The sequence below is a fragment of the Drosophila ananassae genome, chromosome 3L, assembly GCF_017639315.1.
Source record: "Drosophila ananassae strain 14024-0371.13 chromosome 3L, ASM1763931v2, whole genome shotgun sequence".
In the NCBI taxonomy this organism is placed as follows: Eukaryota; Metazoa; Arthropoda; class Insecta; order Diptera; family Drosophilidae; genus Drosophila; species Drosophila ananassae.
In genome coordinates, this window is record NC_057929.1 from 6,013,921 (window position 1) to 6,035,870 (window position 21,950).

The following is a 21,950-nucleotide window of genomic DNA, read 5'->3' on the forward strand; positions in this document are numbered from 1 at the left end:
ACTGCGATGGAAAGAACTATCAAGTCAACTTTCACTGATAATGCCAGCAATTATGTTTAGCTCCAGTTAATGTTCATCGTTCTACATCATCTTTTGGAGGTAATGGTATAATTAAGTCAGGCCAGTCCAGAGGCCAGGGGTCATGGCAGACCAAAAGAAGGCAGTCGGCAGAGGGTCAAACACGTGCCTTCCTTCAATTAGCATTCCCACCGAATGAAAGGTGACACGAACGTGTTAAGTTGTCAGGTAAATGGTGGAGCTGAAGAACTCAGAACATCTCTGAAGACCCTTTGATTTGAGAACGAAATTAGCATTTCTGGCAAGCCGAGGGAGCGGCTTTTGGGAAACCATCTCCGGACAATGGAGGTCCAAACTACGTACAGTTTCTGCTTGGCTGACTTTCGTCTAACCGAAAACTCAACAAGGGTCTAATGGCCTTTTAAAGTGACCAAAAGTTGGCATGTGCCGGCACTTTGGACCACAAAAGGTGGGTCAACAAGCTGTGGGAATTCCGGGCCTAAAGTGCATCGACCACTAATAGAGTAGAATCTGGCAAAATAATTTAAAATATAATAAATATGTTTGTTCCACAAAATAAATTATGGGGAATTAGAATGGCTATTTATTCTGGCCACCAGAAAAGCTTCCAAAACCAGCTTGAAATGGCTTTAATTATTTATTTATTTATGGACTTTATCGCAGGCCATTTCCGACATAATTCCAATCGATTTTATTGGCTTTAAACTAATTTTAGAATCTATACTAGCCACTAGTCTTTAAGGCTATAAGTAAGAGTAAAAAAAAATTGACAAAAGTTGAAACTGAAAACTCAAAAACAGAAAACGGGAGAGTGGATGGTTCACTTTTGCTGACATCTCGTCTTTTGTAGCCACTTGAGCCAGTTTCTGTTGAAAAGAAGCTTAAAGCGATCGCTTAGTTAATTCCCAGACCTATTCACGCTGCACTGATTTATGAATTCAAAAGCCATCTCTTTTGTCACCGGCATTTTTGGCACTAATTTGACAAGGTCGTCGGTTGGGTCTCTCCCTCCGATCGGTTGAGTCTTTTGTGGAGTTGCTGCCGCTGCCGCCTAAAATCACGACCTAAAAATCACGTTCGAGTTAAGCATTTATATTTTTTTCTTGTTTATTTTGCATTTTGAGTGGTCCAAGTCATCAGCTCATTTCGTGAATATTTGCATAAACATTTTGATTTCTGGGGTGCGAAATAGTCGCCGTGAAATGTTGTCATTCATACGAGGGACTGGAAACTGTGGACTGGGAGTGGAATTAATTTAGTGGGTCACCCGACCTGGTTGGTGACCCCGATCGTGCGGATTTCCTGTTAGAAAGGCTCTGACTATAAATCGCATCTCTCTTTTAAATGCGGATAATGAATAGTCAAATTTTCGTGACTACAGATGGCAGACAATTAACCCTAGAGCCCAGAGAGTGACAGGGCCCAGCTTCGCCCACCTGCTGTTACCACTTTGCTTTCCTTTCGGTTATGCAATCCTTGGATGATGAGGATTTCTGTCTCGATAAGAGCTGGATGAGCTGTAGGAGATGGAGGAGCTGGGGGAGCTGGCGGAGCTAGGCAGAGCTAATTAAATTATAACCCGAAGAGTGCTGACCCACTGAACAGAGGGTCAAAAGAAGGTGGCCTCGCTCCCTCCTCCACCTTCCCAGCAACTCATCCCTCATCCCTGATGGTGGCTTAAATAATATCCAAATATTCGTGTTCGTGTTCGTGTTGCCTGGGTGTTGATTTGACCATAAATTTTGTATGCTTTTGACGCCGAAATGCCGAAACCAGCAGACCAGACCAGACCAGGCCAGGCCAGACCAGAAACATTCGAAGCTGGAGAGATGAGGTAATGCAGCTAATAACTATTGAGTTACAGTGGGACTCGTTCATGTCTTTCCTAAATCGATTTTTGAGGTTTACTTTTCGAAGGTTACTATCTCTCCACTACTGTTTCTTAATTACTCAACTAATAGTTGAAAGTTAGACAGCCCTTTAGTGGGTTTTATTATCTTTTTGTTTGGTTTTTAAATGTCAGTTGTAATTATAATAGATATATTAGTTATATGGCTTATAACTGCCTTGTTTTTTAACTCTTTTTTGAATAAAATATTTGTCTAAAAAGTAAGAAAGTTAAAGACTGTACTGAAGTTCACACCTTTCCCAACCAGTTGGGCAATTAGCTTCCAGGTAACTCTCCACCCGCTGACGTTTGTTTGTGTTATTCATTAGTTGCAAGTTGCAAGTTACTAGTTTCTGGTTGCTAGTTGCAAGCTGGCTAGCCACCCACTGTGCCACATGGAGCAACCGAGCATGAATTATGCGTAGACATCTCGCTGGCTGTTCGCCTCCACTTCTGGCCCAACTTTTGCGCCTGGCTGTCATCGAACGTTGTCAACGAAATGTTTTGGGCCTGGAGGCACAACTGACAGCCAAGCGGCATCATTTCAATTGCGTTTTATGGCCATAAATATTTTGTTTTTGGCCAAAAGGCAGGGAGGCCTAAGGAGACAGCTAACTAGGAAAAGCCTAGAGACAAATCCCTATCCCCAGGAAAAGTCGTGATCACACTTGACTGCCAATTACCCCATCATATCTGATGGGTTTCTCCGGGGCCAAGTTAATAATCTCATCAGTGCGATGAGATCGAGAATCTTCATACTCCCGATGATGGTCGCAGGCAGCCATGGCCGATTTGCATAGAAAACAATGCTAAATGGCCTTTAATGATGGACCGCCGCGGCGCAATTCAATTAATTAGCCTGGCCAAGAGCGCTCAGAGCCATACTCTTTAGATTTTCTTGCCACACGCGTGTGATGAACATTTCCGTTGTGGCTGGCCGTGGAAAGCCAGCCAGCCAGCCAGCCAGCCTGTGTGGTGCAATCAAAATTAATTAAGGCACAAAAGCCAGATGCTTTGCATGGCTTTTCTTCCTCCGACCTGCCACTTTATTGCCTTTTACCGCAACGTTTCCATTGGACCAATTTCCATTGCACCTGCAACTGCAGCAGCAGCAGCAGCAGCACATGACTTTGTCTTTGTTTCTCTCGTTTTTTGTTGCCATTTCTTGACAGGAACAGTGGCAGCAGCAAATGTGCATAATTAGAAGTTGTAACAAGTCCGCGGCCATGTTGCATGATTGCAGATCAGATGCCAGCCTGGAAGTCACTGACAACAGTCAATCAGCAGGTCCAACAGGAGCCTCTTCTCTCTAAGAGGGTGAATAAATTAATTGGCCTTTAAACTTTCTCACAGGACACAGGAGTCCAGCAGTCTAGCAGTCCTCCAGCAGTTATTGCCATGAAATCATGTCCTGTTTTATGACTTATTCTTGAGTTCTTTTTGAGAAGATTATTGGCAAACTTTAAACATTTATTTTGGCCATAAAAAGAGAGCCATCATAAAGTCCTAATTACTCTAATAAGTAAATCACATCCCAGGGGGGCCGACTTCCTCAGAGAACTTTCCCAGAAGAGGAGCCAAGAGTGAAATTCATAATGAGCGTAATGTTGGCGCTGCACGATGCAGATCTGAGACTCTGACTCTGCCACTAACTCTGTTCAAGAAACAGATAATAATAATGCCTGGCAGCGGAGACGACACCTGAGAAGTGACTGAGAACATAGTCTTGGGGCTGGGGCAGAGAAATTTGAGAAATGTGAGCAGTAATTAAATGCAAAAACTTGAAGCGCAAGAAGGAGAATACAGAACAAGTCCACCAAGCAACAATGAACAGCCAACAGGCAACATCCAAGCAACAATCCAAACAACCAACAACGATCCGAGATAATGCATAATTGTGGAAGACAAAAGGAAATGCCAGCGACTCATGAGCTCAGTAGGAGCATGCAAAATATGAGAAGACTATATTGTGTCTAATGCGATTCCCCTCTAGACCATCTCTCAGATTTAAAACGGCGTTCAAATTAATGGCCAAGTTTCACATGAGGCTGAATGGCTAGAAAGAAGCGCAGATGCCACATACAGTTGCCACAATTGCCAATGGAAATTGCTGCCATCACTTGGCTCTTCTACTCTTGGTTTGTTTGCGAAAGCTGCACTACAAGATACAAAATACAAGATACAAGATACAAGTGGTTAGATACAAACTAGAACATCAACAGCCGCAGAATGAAATAGAGTTTTTAGTTTATGATTTAAGCATGGAATAGAAGAATACTCTATAGAGAACCCCTATACTTCATTAATAAATTATTTAAAAATAGGAGAAGAACTATCTACAAAGTCACTACTCCCCTGACTGGAAAGAGAAGTCAACAAGACAAGTCTTCTGGAAGCGAAGACTGAAGATCTTCAACACGGGGGCAGAACTGAACAAAAACAGAAGTTGCCACTGGGAAGTAAATTCCATGTTATTATTTAGAAGCCAGTCAGTTAGAGGAGTAGAGTGGAGGCCACATTCAATCAGAAATCGGCAAGAACAAGGCGGTGGCTGGCAGAGATACAAAGATACAGAGATACGCGTCTTACAGAACCCCAGAACCTAACAGATGATAAATTTTACAGCCACATTCGTGGAGCAATTTGTAAAGTTTTGGTTTGGCCTGAAAGGAGGAGAACTACTTCTAGTTCTGGCCTCTTTTCCTTTTCGGCCAAAGCGCCTATTTGTGTGCTTTGCTTTTCTGTGCGGCTCCTGGGAGAGAAGCAAGAAACTTTATTTGGGTTAGGTGATTGTTTAAAAATGCATAAGGATGCGAAGCGAAGCTCGGCTGAGTAGCTGAAGGAGAGCCTGCAGGAGAGCCCGCAGGAGCGCCCGCAGGAGTCCGCCCCAGAAGCGCTTTTGTTGGCCAGGAAATGGAACACCCACAACACTGAGAGGAAATGTTTAAAAAAGTTTCCTTTAATCCCATTTTGAGTGCTTATTTAAGTCTTTCATAAAGACCGAGAGTTTAAACCGAAAGACTGTCCATTAAAGTTTAAAGGATTAGTGTTTCCCCACCTGAATGGATTCAGATTTGTGTTTAAAATGCAAATTTAGAGACTGCTTTTGGGTATTCGAGAGCTCCGGCCAGGCCAAGGCGAACGCATCGCCCACATTCGCTGGCAAAAAGTTTTGAAATTAAAAAATTATGGATGGCCAAGTTGATGGCTTTCTCGGCCGGAAAAGTGAGAGGAGCTGAGGGCAGCAGGTGGGTGCTGGTGGTGCCAGTGGTGCAGTTTTTGCAATCAGAGTGAGTGGGCGAAAGTGGTTCAAGTGGCTTGTCCGCGAATGTAAATGCAATTTCATGAAATTGAATATTTATCGGTTGTCATTGAGCAAATTGCAAACTAAATGGGACTTTAGTCTAATACAGCCACTCGCCGGACGATAATGTGCTTGGATAATGGGCAGAAATTATCATTGGCTTAGTCTCTGGCCTCTTGGCCTTCTCTCTCTATAAGATCTTTGTGCTTTGAAGTCTTGAGATATTGCAAGTCTGCCTCCCAGCGGACAAATTGTCAAGTATTTTTGGTGCCATTAGCCGAGAGACTCTTCAGGAACCGGTTTCCAATGGGGGGTTCTCCTCCACAGAAGCCGTTTGATGGGCGCTTGAGGAGCATAAATCCCGATATCGGAACATTATTAACGTCAATTAATTCTAACTGTTTTAAGAGGAAGACTAAGCCGAAGACTACGACGAAGACCATCCATTAAGCCAGAAGAATTCTCCTCAACCTGCTTCGGCTTCTGCTTCTGGCTTTGTAATCGATACAAGTGACTATTTTTTTTCAACTATTTTTTTGTTTTTTTTTCGCTTTTTTCCTCCTCGACTCACGATTTTCCTTCCAAATCCGATTATTATCAAGCCTCACGTGAGTACAAGCTTTTATTTTTCAGTTTTTTGTTTCTACATAGTATCTGGGCCCTAGTCTTGGGGGCCTTTTACAGTTCCATTGCCATCCGAGTTCCAAGTTCCGAGTGCTTCCTTGGAAAATTGCTTTGAACTTGAAAATTTCCCACGTGACGCGGCGTAGAATCAATCTTCTCTCTTCTCGCTGGCTCTTCTTCCTCCTTCTGGCTTCTTCTGATTGCTTTCTTTCAAGAGACGACCCCTTCTTCCGTGCAGCACACATGTGCAGATTTTCTTTTAGTGGCATGCCACCTCAAGCAGCTGCACTTTGCATGTCATTCAGCTAACGGTGTCGTCTTTTCCTCGATTTTCCTCCGGCTTTTGTTTGCTTTTGTTTCTCGGTCTCTCCTCCAGTGTCGCCTTAGTTGGGGTTTTCTCCAGTGGCAAGTGTCGATTTGATTTAATTGGATAGGTTTTCGTGTATGCCACCATGCCACCATGCCACATTTCTGCGAACCACATATTCGTGAGTAATTTTCCTCAAATTTTCTTTTAATTTGTGTGGGAATTCGGTGGCGGCCATTCAAGAGTATTATTTTTAAGAGTTCTTCTTGTTTGAAAAACGCTTCTTGTAGAATAAAATCAAAGAATTATGCAGCCGCATTCCACGGTCTCCATTAGCCAGTCCAGAAAGTCAAGACCGAAGACCAGGTTCGTGCCATTTCACAGATCTTGGCCCAATCCATTGAGAGGTTTAGTCGACTGATTTAAGTCGAGAGCTTACTTCCCGTTTACCCCAGAGACTTGCCACAAAAACTAGCAGCAAGAGTACAGTGAAGACTCTAAGCACGTTCCAGCACACAGAGTTCGAAACTCGTAAAAAAAACTAAACTTTAACGATTGCGGCTCAGACTTCACTGACTCTGGTGGCAATTAAAAGCAACTTAGCACATGAAGGCAGAAAAAACAAAGGGTTCATAGACAAGATGTCAAGTTCAGGGAGAAGTCAAAGGGTCCGCGAATCACCTGTCAGTCTAAAAAAATAGACAAAGTGAGTAATTAATTCAAAAGGGTCTTAATCCATCAATGAAGGCCTTGTGTGAAGGGTTGTGTGAGAATTTCTGCAGAACCGATTGAATTCTTTATGAGGATCTAATTGGAGATTAAAGGGCTATTAAAATCACGATTCATTTCATTCATTTAATTCAAGTTGATTACTTAAGTTAATTAAACGCCATTTAATTGTCGATGAACTTTGGAAGAGTAACTAACCTTCACAACGTTTTTTTTTAAATCATCTCTAAGCCTCGCTAAGTCTGTGATATGATGATGAAACTTAAGCAGCTTAAAGTTCCCCCAAAAAAAAATATATATAAAATGCAAAGACTGCCACCAACTCTTGACTCCCATGCGGCTGCGTAATCAAATGCATGTAATTTGAGTTTAATGAGTGTCAAAGTTATTAAAAATCATTTGCTCTGACCAGTTATGGAGGCTCTGTTGTTGGCTCTAGGCTTTCGGGCCAACTTATATCGTTATATCGAGTGGGGTTCGAGTCTAGAGTCTCGAGTCTCGCCATGAAAGGCAGCGCCACAACCAAGAGTTACAAAATCGTTTCGAGACATTTTTGGATACGTCATCAGGCTTAATTACTAATGGCCACGGTTCTGGCCACATGAAATGTGTCATTAAAATTAAATATTGGTAGAAAAAAACAAGAGTCAGAAACCCGAATTGAGTTATTAGAGGGAGCCGAGTAAGATCTTTTAATAAACTCTGGTGTCAAAGGCACAACAGACAGTGTCTGCCACGAGTTGTGCGACCAGTTTATCGCCAAAGTCTCTCAAAAGTATCGGCATACACTTGACAAAATTCTTGATAATCATATTGTTTACACAAGCCAGAGTTGCTTTATAAACAAAAACGGTTTCCAATGAAATTACTTGGATTTGTTATGACAGTCCGAGCAGGAAACCCGATTCTCCTCTGCCGTATCTAAATCGAGAAAGAAATGTGATGGAAATTGGCAAATGGCATTTCTATGGGTGGGTGTATCAATCCACCCACTCTCTCCTCCATTGCCTCCATCAGATATTGATTCGATTGTGTGCGTCTGATGCCTGCTTACATGGCGTATGATTGATGGCCCTGGGGGCAGTAAGGAAGACCAGGTCCTAGCCATGAAATTAGTCTTGCTGGCACTGTTCGAGCGTTATAAATGGCATTTATTGAGAAAATTGACAGAAAAAATATTTGCACGTTATATAAAAATTAATCAAGAATATCTATAGAGACAGATATCGGGTTTAAAGTCTATAAATTCAATATAATTAATGAGTAATCTTAAATTTTTCTTTTCAGCTATGCGACCTACAGTTTGAGAAGCATTGGATTCTAGGCAAAGGCACTCAGAACTCAGATGGTAAGTCGTGTGTGGGTTGTGTGTGTGGCTCGTGTTGCTCACAGCTTAACACGAAAACCCATAATTTTTGTCCACATTTAATGTATCTTATATCTGAGAGTTGTTACTCTTTTTTATGGCCGTGTTTCCATGTCCATCTGTATACAAGTCGCTTGTCGGTTGTCGTTTGTCATTTGTTTGTATTTGTTTTTTAAAGATTTTTGCACTGCATTCGCTGTTAAAACCGGTTAAATCGGTTTGTTGTGCTTTTTGGATTTGCATAAAGTTTTGTTCTGCTTTTTTTTTTTTGCTGAATGGATTTTTAATTTATTTTTCATTGATTGCACAAATACAACATTTGACTTAATGGCTCTGGATCTGGCTCTGGCTTTGGCTCTGGCTCTGGCTCTGGTTTCCTCCTCTGACGTAATTCAAGTTGCTGAAATAGAAATTAGCCAAAATGGACGTACTCCGGGAATTGTGAAATTTATAGTTGCATTGATTTAATTTGCGATTTATAATTTGTTCAAAAGACAGATACTTCGGCCTGGGCGTCAATAGTTATTTTAGTATGTTGGCGTAATGGAACACCTGTTCAGAGACAGTATCTATCTTAAAGCCATCTGATTTCAGATTCTTTGTTTCAACAGGAAGTAGTATAGTATAGAGGGCTGGGTAAAGTGGCTTCTGTGGTTTTCAGAACCTAATTGGTTGCCGGTCTCTGGGCCTAGACAAAGGCCTGATTGCCGGACCTTAACCCTTGGCTAAGGGCAGTCTCTAGGGTGGCCTGGACCAACCAACTCTGGCTAATTCTGCCGCATTGTATTGGCCAGCCATCTCCATCTCTCTTTTTTTGTGATTTTTATTTCAGTTTCAGTTTGTTTGGCGAGCATAATGATGCCACTTGATTGAAAACGAACGTGACTGGAAAACAAGTTTCGGGGTTAAAGTTTTCCTGCTTGGCTTTCGTTTCATCTCGTTCTCTGGCTAGCTGACTAGCTGGCTAGCTGGCCTGTGGTCTCTTCTTTTACCAATTCTTCTACGGTTGGAATAAACAGAAAATGGCAAAATAAATTAGCCAGCCAGCCAGTAGCCTAGCCTGGCTAGTGGGAGACATGTTTTGCTGTCTCAGCACAGGGATGGATGAATGGAGAAGAAGCCTGGCGAAATTGCATTTTGTGTTATTTAATTAAAGTTTGCTTTCCATTCCGCCCAGGAGGTTGTCTGGGCGCCATTTTGTTGCCTGCTTTCTAACGGAATTATGTGCGCATTTCCGTTTCCGGCAACGCCCGAGAAGATGGCGGTCTTCGAATCGAGAGGAATGACAGTGGAAGGATAGTGGATATTAGTGGATTATTTTGATCAGAATATTATTTTTAACAAGAGTGTTTTCAAGTGATTTTTTTAATATTTTATATTTTGTAAGAATTTAATAATTTTTTAACTAAAAAAATAATAAAATAACTCCCACTGTATCCTCTAACTGTTTGGGATTGGGGTTTTGCATTTTGCATTCGGTTTTATGCTTGCCTCTGATTTTGTTGCTGCTGGTGGTGGTGGTGTGGCGTTGCCAAGGCGAATTATTTGCAGCATCCACAATAGAGTGTGCCACAATAAGTGGCTACCCAAGGACCCTCTATCCTCCGCACACTCCAGCACCCCAGAACGCATCCTTATCCCCACAAGATTGAGCGGCAAGCCATTGGAATGACAAAAGTAATTTGCTATTAAAGCAGCACCAACTGCTTGCTGCATGCAACATGGGGCAGAGGCAATTTAAATATGCATGGGCCATTATGCATAAGCGATGCTGTTGCTCTATCCGGATATTTCCACACTAAAAAGAATTCTTGCCACAAAAATAATTGAAAGTGGAGAGTATCTGCTGGATAGTATCTAATTTTGGCTTGTGTAGGACTTATTGATGTGTGGCACATGCAACTCGAGTCGCATTTAGTTGCGCATTCGAGTGAGCCCCTTGGGACCCTCCACTGACCCACTAAAGTCGCTCGCTCCAGGGACGACTCCTTGCCGCAACTAATTCCAGCTCCGGGCCCATTCGATGTGGCAAGTTTAAAACTTCATCAACGTAAACCCCTAACCTTTAGCTTTTGGGTTAAAGCCAAGTCTTGTAGCCAAGACTGGGACAGCTGGTGCACAGCATTTGGGGCACTTTGTCGTTTCCAGTTTGTCACACTTTTTGGAGAAATAAAATTTCATCGCCTGTCATAAAGACTTGAGAGGCAAGTGTCACAAGCACTTAGCTCGAGGAGTTGGCCTGGAGGTGGCAGGAATGAGGCAGGCTTCGTCATGTGCCTTAAAGAATTATTAAATCTGAAACAAATAATAGACTAATCTCTTTTATTATTAAACACTAAGGTGTAGTTTCTTTTATCTTTCCGTGTGACCTGAATGGGAGTCTCTGTTCCGTTTATCAATCGCCTCTTGTATCACTTGCAGAACCAATTAATGTTTACCCAGCCCCATTATATGTTCCGCTGTCAAACAAATTGATATTCCCCTCATAAAAAAGTAGTGAGCCCTCCGTAGATAAACTTGGTGGTCTTGTGCAATAATACTCCTCCCCAGAGTCTGAATTTTGCCAAAAACCCGAAAGCTGTCAGGGCCAAGACAAAGGACAGACAGACAGTTCAGACAGATATCCGCAAATTGATTTTATGGGAGGGTGGAGGAGACCACCACCTGGTAGTGTTACTTTGACAGCTGTCTGTTGGAGAAGTGAAGCAGAAACTAAAATAAATAAAAACCAAAAAACATAAATTTGTATTAAGTAGATCGAGAAAGGTCGGTCGGGCACAATTTTCCTATTAGTTCAAGTGAAAAATGGCTGCAAATCGAGGGGAATTATGCGAGTGGCATGGCCAGTGGCCAGTGGATAGTGGATAGTAAATCAGGCAAACCATATGCCCCAGAACATATATCAGCTCGGAAGAGTCCATTATGGGACCCAGCAACTTTTCCAATTAAGTGCGAAATCAACTTTTTATTCGCCACCATGGCATGGTGTCCTGAAACTGCCTCGAATTAAAATCGGATAATAAAAAGGGCCATCGAGTGAATGACTTGGCCGACCACGTGGCGTATACGTAATCGACAAGCGAAAACGCCACTTTCGGCTTATCACCACTCTTACTTTGGGGCTCATCCAAGGCAATCTTGGTTCTGCCAATGCCTTGGCCAGGTTTCCTTATCAGAAGACCAAACAGAAGTCTGGCGACGACACTCCATTCCAAATTGTTTTTTATTTTACTTTTTTTTTTTGTTTTTTTGCCGTGTCGTTGTCGTCTTTTTTTTTTTTTTTGATAATTTCACTTGAACAGCTTGAAAATTGGTTGGTTTTTTGTTGTATTTTTTTTTTTTTTTGATTGACAGGCAAGTGGCGGCCAAGGTGAGCCAGCGCTTTGTTTTCTTGCCAACTCCTCAGCCCAACTCACTTGTTTAAACGCAGTTTTCATTTCTCGCATTTACTTTTATTGATATTCCTACTTAATTTATGTATTTCGTTAAAGTTTTTTGACCGTGACATGTTTTTTTTTGTGTATTTTCTAAAGAGGCCACTGAACCACCGAGAAGTGGGTGACTCTTTATCACATTTTACTTTTTTTTTATACAAAAAAAATGCTTAAGAATGCTAAAAGTGGAAGTTTATTGAGGGAAGTGTTTATATTTTCAATAAAAAGTTTATTTAGGTGCTTAATTATAAGCTTTTATTTATTTTCTTTTATTTAAACAGCTGTTATCTGTGGTGTTATGCATAAAGTGAGGGATTATCTTTCCTTATCACTTTTTTAGAGGTGGTTTTTTGAAAAAGTTTGGATAGGAGTTGTTCTATAGGCTATTATACATCTACAAAATAAGTTTCAGACTAATTGGATGATTTTGGCTCAAGTTATAGACATTTTATTCTTGGTTTCTTAAAGAACTTCTTGCCTACTAATCCTATAAGACCATAAGCCTTGAAGTATGCAACAAAATGTGGTTACAAGATATAGATTAATTTTAAAAGGAATTATTTTAAAAGTAAAAAGAAACTAAAGAAAAAGTCTGGATAGAGTAGTTATTTTAAAGAACATTATATTTCCATCTAATAAATTTCAGAGTAGTTAGAGTTAAGAAACACTCCCATAAATAACACTTTTAAGCAACATTTCAAAGCATTTTCGCTGAACCTAAGGCTGAACCATGGCTTCTATCTCCTTATTTGCCTATTTAGCACAAATCCTGTTTTTCAATGAGTTCCCATTTGGATCACAACCTTTGACGGCAACCTTTTCAGCTCTTGGGTCTTGGCTCCTGGCTCCTCCAGCCACCCACCCACCAGCCCTATCCGCAATTAGGACTTATCCTTTTCCAGCAACCGCTTTCCGCTTAGACTATGGAACTATGCAACATACTGTGTTAGTTTAGAGTCGCTGACACTCACTAGTTGAATGCAATCAACACGCTCGCAATTAAATGCGACAAAGTGCAGTCTGTGCTGCAGCATTTAACCCATTCCGCCCACCTCTTGCTTGCCACGACGGTGTGGCACAAAGGCGACAACTGTCAGCGGGCCATTGGCACACATTTACATGCTCTGCTACATGTGGCACATACCCTCCCCGCCTTGCCAGCCTCCCTTCTTTTTGGGGTTAGCGTGTGAATTTAATTTGTGCATAATTGCAGTTGCAACTGCAGTTATAGGAGGCATGCTGCAGTGTTGCAGCCACAAAATGTCAATATCAAACCGTAATCAACAAACGAGAAATGTTTCTCTTTTTCTTTTCACTATTTTTTTGTGGCAGTGTGGCATGGGGCAGGGACTGACGGACTGATACCCTGAATGCGTAGAAACTGCAATTGAGGTTTTGTTTTTTTTTTTTTAGCAAAAAGTAAACCAATTTACAAATTAAGTTTCCAAGTTAAGTGCTGTGGAAACGAGTTTGTTTTGTCCCGCTGGGAAGTCTGGGGATGGACGGAAGGGGCTTTTGTTTTTAACAAATGGACCTACGATTAATGCAAATGAATTAGCTGGAAGAGAAATTTATGGCTTAATTGGCTAAAAAAGCGAATTAATAACCAGTAATATTTCTCTTGGGTGCTGAGCAGGAAGTGATCAACACTTGCCATATAAAATTTGTAGTTTATAAAGCTTGAAGAAGTAATAACTTTGATTATTTTATCTTTTCAGAACCACCATGCTTCAAAGTCAACAAAGAGTGTTTCCAGAAATGTCCCAACGAAACGGATTCCATCAGCAGAAGGCACAGACCAGCCTACCAGCCATTAAATAAGACACTTTTTGGATACAAAATTCTACAAAAAATAACAAAGAAACTTAAAAAAAATTAATTAAAAAGGAAATACTAAGAAGAAAATTATCAAAACAAGTCAACTCCCTAAAGAGAGGGAGCTCTTCCATAAAGTGCGTATAAAAAGCCGTCAAAATTACGACGTACCACCCACCCACGCCCAAGGTCAAACAGAACCCGGCCAATACGGACGCCATGTCCGGGCCGGGGGCGTTTGACGATGAGCCGCCACCGGAGCCCCGGGACGGATGGCTGCTGGTGCGGATCCACGTGCCGGAGCTGAACGTCTACAAGTGCCTCCAGTTCCCATCGGAGCGGCTCGTCTGGGATGTCAAGCAGCAGGTGCTCGCCTCGCTGCCGAAGGTATGTCGGTCACTGTCATTACATTCTCTCTAATCGTAATAGCCATCATTATCATTATATCCCACACTGTATTTGGAGCGAGTTGCATGCACCCTGCAGCACTAAGAGAAATCATACCATTTGTTTATATATTTCAATTAGAAATAATCTTTTAAAAACATGAATGGAGCAAACAATTTAGAGATTTCAGAATTTTGGCAACTGTAATTTGTTCTCAGTGTATATAGCTCGAGAATCATTTAATGGAACGTTAGCCAAGTGCTCCATAGAAGATCAGATCTTAGACGTAGTTGGTCTCCAGTTCATCGTCGTAAGCGAAGAGCAGCTCCACGTAGTAGGACCAGACCACAATCCAGGCATAAATGAGAATAACTGGAGAGGAGATTAGGGAGCTTCAACTGGGGGTATCTTAGGGGTATGTAGACTCACCCATTGTCAGGATTATGAGGGCAATGACGACCAGCTTGAAGCTATAGAGGACCAGGGACAGGATGTGGACAAGAATCCAAACGGGTGCGAATACCAGAAACGGTAGAAAGAGCATCTCATTGTTCTAAAGGATATAGATCGTGATTTAGGGACTAACTTAGAAGGATTTGTATACTCACATTGTGCACTCCAATGCACAACAATCCGGAGGCAAAGATACCGAAAAAGGAAAACACCATCGTGGTCTTGAGGGCCGACGGACACCAGGGTCCATCGCCCGTCTGGTATTCATTTGGGAAGATGGACTCCATCATGAAGGCGGTGCCGAGGGTCAAGTAGATGAACCACATGAAGAATATGCAGCCGAACATCAGGACTCCCAAGCGGAGCTTGTAGCAGAAGCAGCATTTTGTGAGGATCTGCACCAGATACCAGCAATGACAGGCCATGGTTGCAGGTCAAGTCCTTCCTCTAAAAACTTTTATGAAATAAGTTTAAAAATATGTGATTGTCCGTCTTATGTGTAGATCTTTGTTGTGAAGTGATTGACAAGGAGAGCGGTGATAGCTCGATTCGGTATTCAGATTGAAAAACTTTATTAAATATTCTCCAAAACATAAAATACATTTCATTCCTCAATACTCGTATTCCTCGGTGTCGTGGGTGGCCATCTTCAGGTATTGGTAGTACGACAGCACTATGAATATGGAGTAGAAGAGAACCACTGCCAGTCGGGGATTAGAATTAAAAGATGGCAATCTGACGAAGGATAACTAGGCTCACCTACGATGAAGACCTGGATGGCGATTACTACAGGCGGGGGATTCCCAAGGACTCCATCGCAAATGGTCATTATCAGATACACCAAAAAGATGGGGACATGCATGATGACCCACACCAGGACAAAGCCTTTACGCTGCTGGAAGGGGGTAGAGTAAGTCTTAAGGATCAGGAATAGGGATCAGGGCTCACCTTGCAGGCTCCGTAGATGAGGAGCATCGAGGAGATGATGCTGGCCGTGTACAGGGGGCCGATGAGGATGGGCGCCCACGTGTACTGGGCCACTTCCTTGAGGAATATGATGTCGCTGGTGTGGGTCACCACCTCGCCCACGTGGTAGCTCAGGAAGAGGCCGCTAATGATCAGGCAACCGATGTTCAGGGGCACCAAGTAGCAGCATCTGCGGCACAGCATGTTGCCCTTAAAAATATATTTTACATGAATTTCGGAGGAAGTTAGTGACTGGATTGGGGGAGCTCCTTAAACATTAATTTTTAATTTTTTTTGATCACTTTTCTCAATAATGCCAATTGTTGCAAGAAAGTTGCTGGTTTTCCAACCAAACTTAACCCATTTTGGACTGACCCACAAACAAGAAATCAATTTTGACTCGAATCGAAAAGCAATTTGTTACTGATTGAAATTTTATTTCTGAGCCAGCAGCTGCCACGTGCCCTTAAAAATGCCCACAAAAGGCCACGCCTCACGGCGCCATCGTGAAGTTTCAATTTTATTTTTTCCCTCAGTTTGAAGTTCAATGCAATTTTCCGGCAAACTTCGGCCTAAACTTCGGTCGTGAGGCCAGTTGGAAAATCGTGACGTTGCAGATCCAAAAGATTTAAGATTTGACAATTGAATGGCAGTCTGTCAAGGGGGAGGCCGTTCGAGAGGCATCCGAGTGGCAGGAAGGTTGCCAGTTACAAGGGATATGTATATGAGTTACCATTTCGAATATTAATTTCAAATCAATGCAATCCCTGCTCCCTTCGGCCTATAATTCCTATTATTTCGCCACTAATGAAGGCCAAACAATGGCCAATCATAGCGGACATTTAATTCCAATTTGTTTGAACAAATTGCCATAGAAACCCTGTCACCCTCACCCTCAGCCTCTCCAAGCTCCAAGCGGGGGCCGTGCCCATTTCAATATTCAAACTGCCATTTGGCAAAACGGAAACCGAAACCGAAATTGAAACCGAAAACCGAAAACCTGAAAATCGTATTTGGATTCTCGATATGAAGTGAACTCCGCTGAACCGAACCGAATGACCTCCAGCTAATTGCATGGCCCGGTCTATGGTCTCTGGTCTATGGCGATTTTTGGCCAAAAAAAAACTGGACCAGGCGGTCGGTCGGAGGGCGTAGTTGCTCTGATTGCGGTCCAGAGTAAATTATGTTGTACATTTTTGAGTTAGACAAGTTACATTTCAATTATTTTCAGGATCAAACAAAAAGGGTCCTGAACCATCAACAATGCCTGTCATTAGATCTCTATGTTTTAGAGTCGAAATATATTTGGTTTTAAGAACTGAGAAGCATATCAGGCTGTCGGCATGGCACATTTCCTGCTTCCACAGTCGTATATCAATCACCGAACCGGTGCATATCTTATCAGAGCATAGACCCCCGCCATAAACTAGGTATATATATAGCCCGGCCATAAAGAATACGTGCTGGGCTATCATCGCGCAAATATTTGCAGCCCAATTGAAGGCATTCCATTCCATTCCGTACGCTTTCCTGTTCTTTGAGAGCCTTCGATAACCGAAGAATGGCTGAGTAAATCCCGAAGGCAAAGACAAACGCGTGAGTGGCAATAATTTCACATTTTATCGGTCGTTGGAGTCGCCGTCCATTATCTTGGGACACCTGACGACTGGCGACGGGTATCATAAATTTATGATTGGTTCTGTTTCTGGGATCTCTGCAATGGTTTCGGTTTCCATTTGCGCTGCAAACTTTAATTAAACCACCACTCTGCTCCCACCATCCATCAATCCGTCAGTCAATCAGTCAGTCTCTCAGTCAGTCAGTTGCAGCATCTGTCAGTTACTCAGTTAGTCAATCAATAAACCAATAGTCGGCTCAATCTGCTCTAGTTTGCAGTTGTGAGTGGGCCCGGGGCCTCTCGACTTCCGCCTGTTAATCAAAACCGAGCTGATCTGATACTAAGCCGACGACTCTTGGCTTTGCTCCGATTTCTGGGTGGGCGTTACTTACCGGTTTGAGTTTCGATTTCTGTTCAAGTCTCTAAGGTCTTTAAGTTGCTTTGCTTGTAATGCTTCTGGGCAGTCTTGGCTTTTGGCCTGAACTTCAATTCAATTTTTAAAGACCAGTAAGGAAAGCTTACTGGGAGAACATTTTTCGAGGCATTACGATAAGGAACTCGATCATATTTCAAGCCCCAACCCAATCCCATTTACATAAAATGGCCATTAGTTTTCCAATCCAACTAACCCCTTGATGGCCAAAAATGCGAACAAAAGGAGATAAATGGCTTAAAGCCATCTAGCCAAGCTCCCTCCCTTGAATCAATTGGGGGAAACTGATTTAGGAGAGTAAACAAAATAAATCTTGAGATCAAAGTGGCTGGCTGGCATCCTCCCAACAATGGCAATTAAAGCCTCAGTTAATGGCCGGGCTCTTCCAATTAAGCCAAGTTAATGTGTAATTCCAGATCTCAACTAGACACCAAGTCACATACGAGTCGGTTGAGTACTTAAGTCGCTTTTTGGGAAAATTACTGTGAAAAGTTTTTGTTCAGCTGCTGCCTAGAATATTTTTGAAAATGTAGGCAGTCCTGGTAGTCCTCGTAGAAGCCTCTCCTACTTAGTCCTCTTTCAACCACCAATCCCCCTGGCGTCCAAACCCCCTCGAGAAACTCGTTAGATTTAATGACGTCGCATAGTTTGCGCACGCACGACATCATTTCAGCGACTTTGGCGACTGCCACTCCTCCCACGCACTCCTGCCTCCTTTAATCTCCCCCATTTTCCACATTTTCCCCCCATTTCCCTATTCAGCTCCAGCTCAAGTGGCATAGAGACCTAGTTGCAGGACCCATCTGCGTGCCTCCATCTCGGAGACATAATGACTTTCCATTGAACTGTTAATTCGGGTATGGCCGAAGAGGTCACAGGAAGTTAGTATGGGTTAGTACAAGTATAAGTTAGTACCTTTAATATAGAATCTCCTTCTAGAACTTACAAATGTCCTATATAAGTCGATAGTCGAGAGGAGTACCGAGTATCTGAAACCTTAAAGTCCTCTCTTAAAATATTCCATAAGAAAGACTTCTAAAAACTCCTCATTCCAAAGCACCTACTCCTTATTTTTTCCTGTGCATAAAATCGCAAGAATGTCACATAGTTTTGTGGATAATTCGCTGCCTTGAAAGGAGAAAGCTTCCTGCCGGGGCTGAAGCCATTGTTCCCTGCCATAAAGCCTCCGATGCCGCATCCGATAGAAGGCCGTTCTCCTCCGCACTTCACACTCCACGGTCGATTGGGTAGTTGAGAGCTTCTAGAATCTAGACCGAGATTGAATTTTATAAAAGGCGAGGAGAAGAGGAGGAGCCAGAAGCCAGGACAATGAAGTGGTAAAGTTTTATAACCATTTGATGGCCCAGTGAGGACACAATGTGTGTGTGTTTAGGGCTGTCGCGCGGGATACATATCCCCTTAAAGCAATCACGTAGTGCGAATAAATATTTGAGTATATCCTCACGATGTATGCAAATTTTCAAACACAACACTCTGAAATCATAAAGTGTACAAAAAGTGAAATGAAATTAAATGAAATTCATAAAAAAGAGTTTTATTTCCATCGCTCGGCCTGGCCTACATGGCGTATGCGTGATGTGTAACATATATAGGCTAAACATGTAAATGCCATTCATCCTTATATATATATTATATATGTGTATATTCGAGTTAAAGTGTACATGTACATCCATAAACCAAGAACATTGTTATGCGGCATGACAGCAACTACCCAAAAAAAGCGAAAAACAACCCTCGTTATTAATTAAAATGTTTTGTTTTCATTAATTTTTCCTTCACGCGCGCGCCTCCTGCTCCTGCCACACTTTTTCTTTTATTTAATTAAACGGCAAACAAATTAAACATTTAAAAATAAAACCACGAATTCCTGACAACCCTGGGATGGAATTCGAACAAAATGGCGGCTGTTTACGCGGCGTATACGCAATCTGGCCTGGACCTCACGGCGCTGCAATGTGGAAATCGATGGAAAAACAAATAAATAAATGATACGATGCATTATTTGTACCTGATCTGATACCACCATACTTCCTATACTTCCGACTCCGATATCGAATGGCAAAATATCTGTGAAATAACTCGCACAGGTGGCCTTTTGGTTTAAGGTTCGTTGTTGAATCAGAAAGTGCATGAATATCTGTTTCAGATTTATTAATTTATTAAACTTAAAGCTTAAATTTAATTGACACACAAGCCCGGGGCGACACGCCGTTGCACACCTACGCAAATATTTGGTTGCAACACTCGTCGTTCCTTTTATTCCTGCCTCCTCGGGGCAAGACAGCCTCAGTTCCAGCTACGAAATGTGTCAAGTACAGCAAACAGTTACAGATTTATGGCCCAGAGTTGGTAGAGTCCCCCTTCCAGGCACTCCTCCCACAGTTCAGGCATACACGCGACCAGGAACTCTTTTTTGGCCCCCTTCCTGTAATTCAATTAAAAGGCAAAAAAATTGAAAAGAAAATGCAGCTTCAGGCAATCGCAAATGGAGCAAGAAATGGAGTTAATAGTGGAGGCTATTGGCTGGTGGTTCGATTGGTAAAAAAAAGGGACAATCTGTTGGGGCACCACCATTTCACAACACCACTTGCCCCTTAAGTTGCCTGCCTTTCGGACACTTCTCGATAACATTATCGTGGACATTCCGATGCGGTCTGTGGCCACAGCAGAATTTCAGCAAAATTTCTGACACTTTATCTGCCAGAAAGCAAATAATTTTTGTAAAAACTTTTCATAAACAACAACTCGCGGCGAGGAGAGATATGTCTGCCGTTTTGTATTCCAACTTTTGTGGCCATCTGTGGTGGGGGGAGGTGTCTCTCTTTTTTTTTATGTTTATGAGAAGCCGGATTCCCGGGGTATTTGGATGATAATAGATATTTATTATTTTGTTTTTCAGCAAAGTTGCTAATTTTTTCCATTTTTTTGGGGCGAATAAATGATGACACAAAGCAGAGCTTTGTTTAAAAAAAAGTATCAAAGTATAAAATTAGAAAAAAAGAGATATATATTTATAAAACCCTACCTGAATTTAGTTGTGTAAGGCATTGCCCTTAAAACGACCTTGACTGTGAAATTAAATTATTGTTTGTTCGCTTTTCAATCAAAAGTTGCATAAAACGAGGTAATTGCCTCCAACAATAATAGAGTCACAACGAGGGAGTGCTACAGTTCAGACAAAAGCCAGAGGTAATTGCTGTTTTTTCCCGTTTTGGTGATAGTTGGGGGAAATTAAGTGTCATCACTGGTAGTTTGGGATATTAGGAATAGGGAAATAATTACTAGAAGTAATAGCAGTTGCTCTAAAACTGTATTCTTTTGCGTCACAATCTCTTAGAGGTATTGGAGCGTTTAAGTGTTATACTAATGAGTAACAGGAGTTACTATTTACTCTAATTAATTTTTAAAATATTTAACCACTTAAAAACAAACTAATAGTTTTAAGTTAAAAGTTGTAAGCATTTAAAATTGCATTTAAAAACAAAATAAAGTCCACTCGGGTGTGGCAGTCGGCAAATTAAACCGCACAAGTTCAATTTTAAGCCACACATACACTCTAAAAAAAAAGAGGAACTCACTTAAAAAGGCCATTTCCCCCCCACATGTGCCAGAATGTATAATATAAAGTGTAATTCCGTTTCAGCTGCCCTCAAACTAAATTTTTAATGGCACTTTTATGTTGTTTTTACTTTAGTCTTCACTCTTTCCATTTCATTTTTTAACACTATTTATTTTTTGTGTGTTTGTGTTGTGTGTCTGTGTTTTTTTTTGCGAATTTAAATTTGATGTTGGTTTTGGGTTGCTTTTCAATTTCCGATGCCGACGCCCCAGCACCGAACAATGAAGAACTTCCGGTCCCATTGGCATACACACACTCTAGATAGTGTGTTTCAGTAGATTATGTTCATTAGTTTGCGTCAATTTGTTTTAAAATGCCGTTTGTGTGAATATAGAATGTTTATATAAATTGAGCACTGAAGCGGGTAGCATCCCATACCATCCCATACCCATCTCATCCCCATCCCCATCCCCAGTTGAAAGTACTCCCCATAACGGATATTATAATTATGATGATCGGGGCAGCAGTACATACTATACTATACAGTATGTACTGTACCAGCATTGTTCTGAGAACAAAAAACACATTACTTACGATTAGCCATTATTGCGGCAAAAACCCAATTGGGGCTCTGCTGTTGTCTCATCATTTTGGATGTGTTTACTTGGGCTTTAGTTGTTTGGCTTTGGCAGGTAGGAGAGAAGTCGAAGCCCAGGCCCCTATATGAACTCCAAGTCCAAGTCGAAGCAAGTGTTCGAGTATCTCAATCTCGCACTTGAGCCATTTATGGCTTAAATCACAGCTCAATTGGCGCGAAGCCATTAGAGGTAGAGGTAGAGAGGTGCCTGGCCAGGCCAAGTTGGGAGTGTGTCTTTGAAGAATAAGATTATGGCACTGAAAGAAATAGATAGGTAGTACTTTTTATACTATAGGTTCTACTCTAATAGATCTGGAAGTGAGGAGAATAGCTTACAATAAAAACTACTCTACTCTACTTACTCTAGGGA

General features: G+C 41.8%; 3 protein-coding genes across 9 annotated transcripts in view; 1 reads left to right on the forward strand and 2 right to left on the reverse strand.

The window, feature by feature from the left end:
• The window catches only part of LOC6495752 (polyhomeotic-proximal chromatin protein), a 59,609-nt gene that overhangs the window by 14,598 nt on the left and 23,061 nt on the right, over nt 1-21,950 (forward strand). For all 6 annotated transcript variants that reach the window (XM_044715265.1, XM_032451219.2, XM_032451220.2 and 3 more), the window contains 2 exons: nt 8,179-8,239; nt 13,410-13,893. In XM_044715265.1, the coding sequence (XP_044571200.1) occupies nt 13,726-13,893 (168 nt within the window). In that variant the 5' untranslated portion in view covers nt 8,179-8,239; nt 13,410-13,725. The remainder of the gene's footprint in view (nt 1-8,178; nt 8,240-13,409; nt 13,894-21,950) is intronic.
• Nucleotides 14,008-14,857, reverse strand: LOC26514212. Its single transcript, XM_014908503.3, has 3 exons — nt 14,502-14,857; nt 14,323-14,446; nt 14,008-14,265 (listed from the first exon to the last, which is right to left on the reverse strand). The coding sequence occupies exons 1-3, from the start codon at nt 14,769-14,771 to the stop codon at nt 14,174-14,176; spliced, it is 486 nt and encodes a 161-aa protein (XP_014763989.1). The 5' UTR covers nt 14,772-14,857; the 3' UTR covers nt 14,008-14,173.
• LOC6494883 lies at nt 14,902-15,723 on the reverse strand. 2 transcript variants are annotated; one of them, XM_001959460.4, is made up of 3 exons: nt 15,295-15,723; nt 15,106-15,241; nt 14,902-15,046 (listed from the first exon to the last, which is right to left on the reverse strand). In XM_001959460.4, exons 1-3 carry the CDS (start codon nt 15,514-15,516, stop codon nt 14,958-14,960), a joined length of 447 nt encoding a protein of 148 aa, XP_001959496.2. In that variant the 5' UTR covers nt 15,517-15,723; the 3' UTR covers nt 14,902-14,957. The 2 variants fall into 2 exon arrangements, with proteins under 2 accessions (XP_001959496.2, XP_014763052.1); XM_014907566.3 differs by having other exon boundaries at nt 15,106-15,238; nt 15,295-15,685.

Bases quoted from the DNA above. Each gene is read 5' to 3' on its own strand.
- LOC26514212 (XM_014908503.3), bottom strand. From the start codon at position 14,771: ATGGCCTGTCATTGCTGGTATCTGGTGCAGATCCTCACAAAATGCTGC. The intron at 14,447-14,501 runs GTGAGTATACAA...TATATCCTTTAG, and splicing joins TGTGCATTGGAGTGCACAAT to AACAATGAGATGCTCTTTCT. The intron at 14,266-14,322 runs GTGAGTCTACAT...TCTCCTCTCCAG, and splicing joins CCTCATAATCCTGACAATGG to TTATTCTCATTTATGCCTGG.
- LOC6494883 (XM_001959460.4), bottom strand. From the start codon at position 15,516: ATGCTGTGCCGCAGATGCTGCTACTTGGTGCCCCTGAACATCGGTTGC. The intron at 15,242-15,294 runs GTGAGCCCTGAT...ACCCCCTTCCAG, and splicing joins TCATCTACGGAGCCTGCAAG to CAGCGTAAAGGCTTTGTCCT. The intron at 15,047-15,105 runs GTGAGCCTAGTT...CCCGACTGGCAG, and splicing joins CATCCAGGTCTTCATCGTAG to TGGTTCTCTTCTACTCCATA.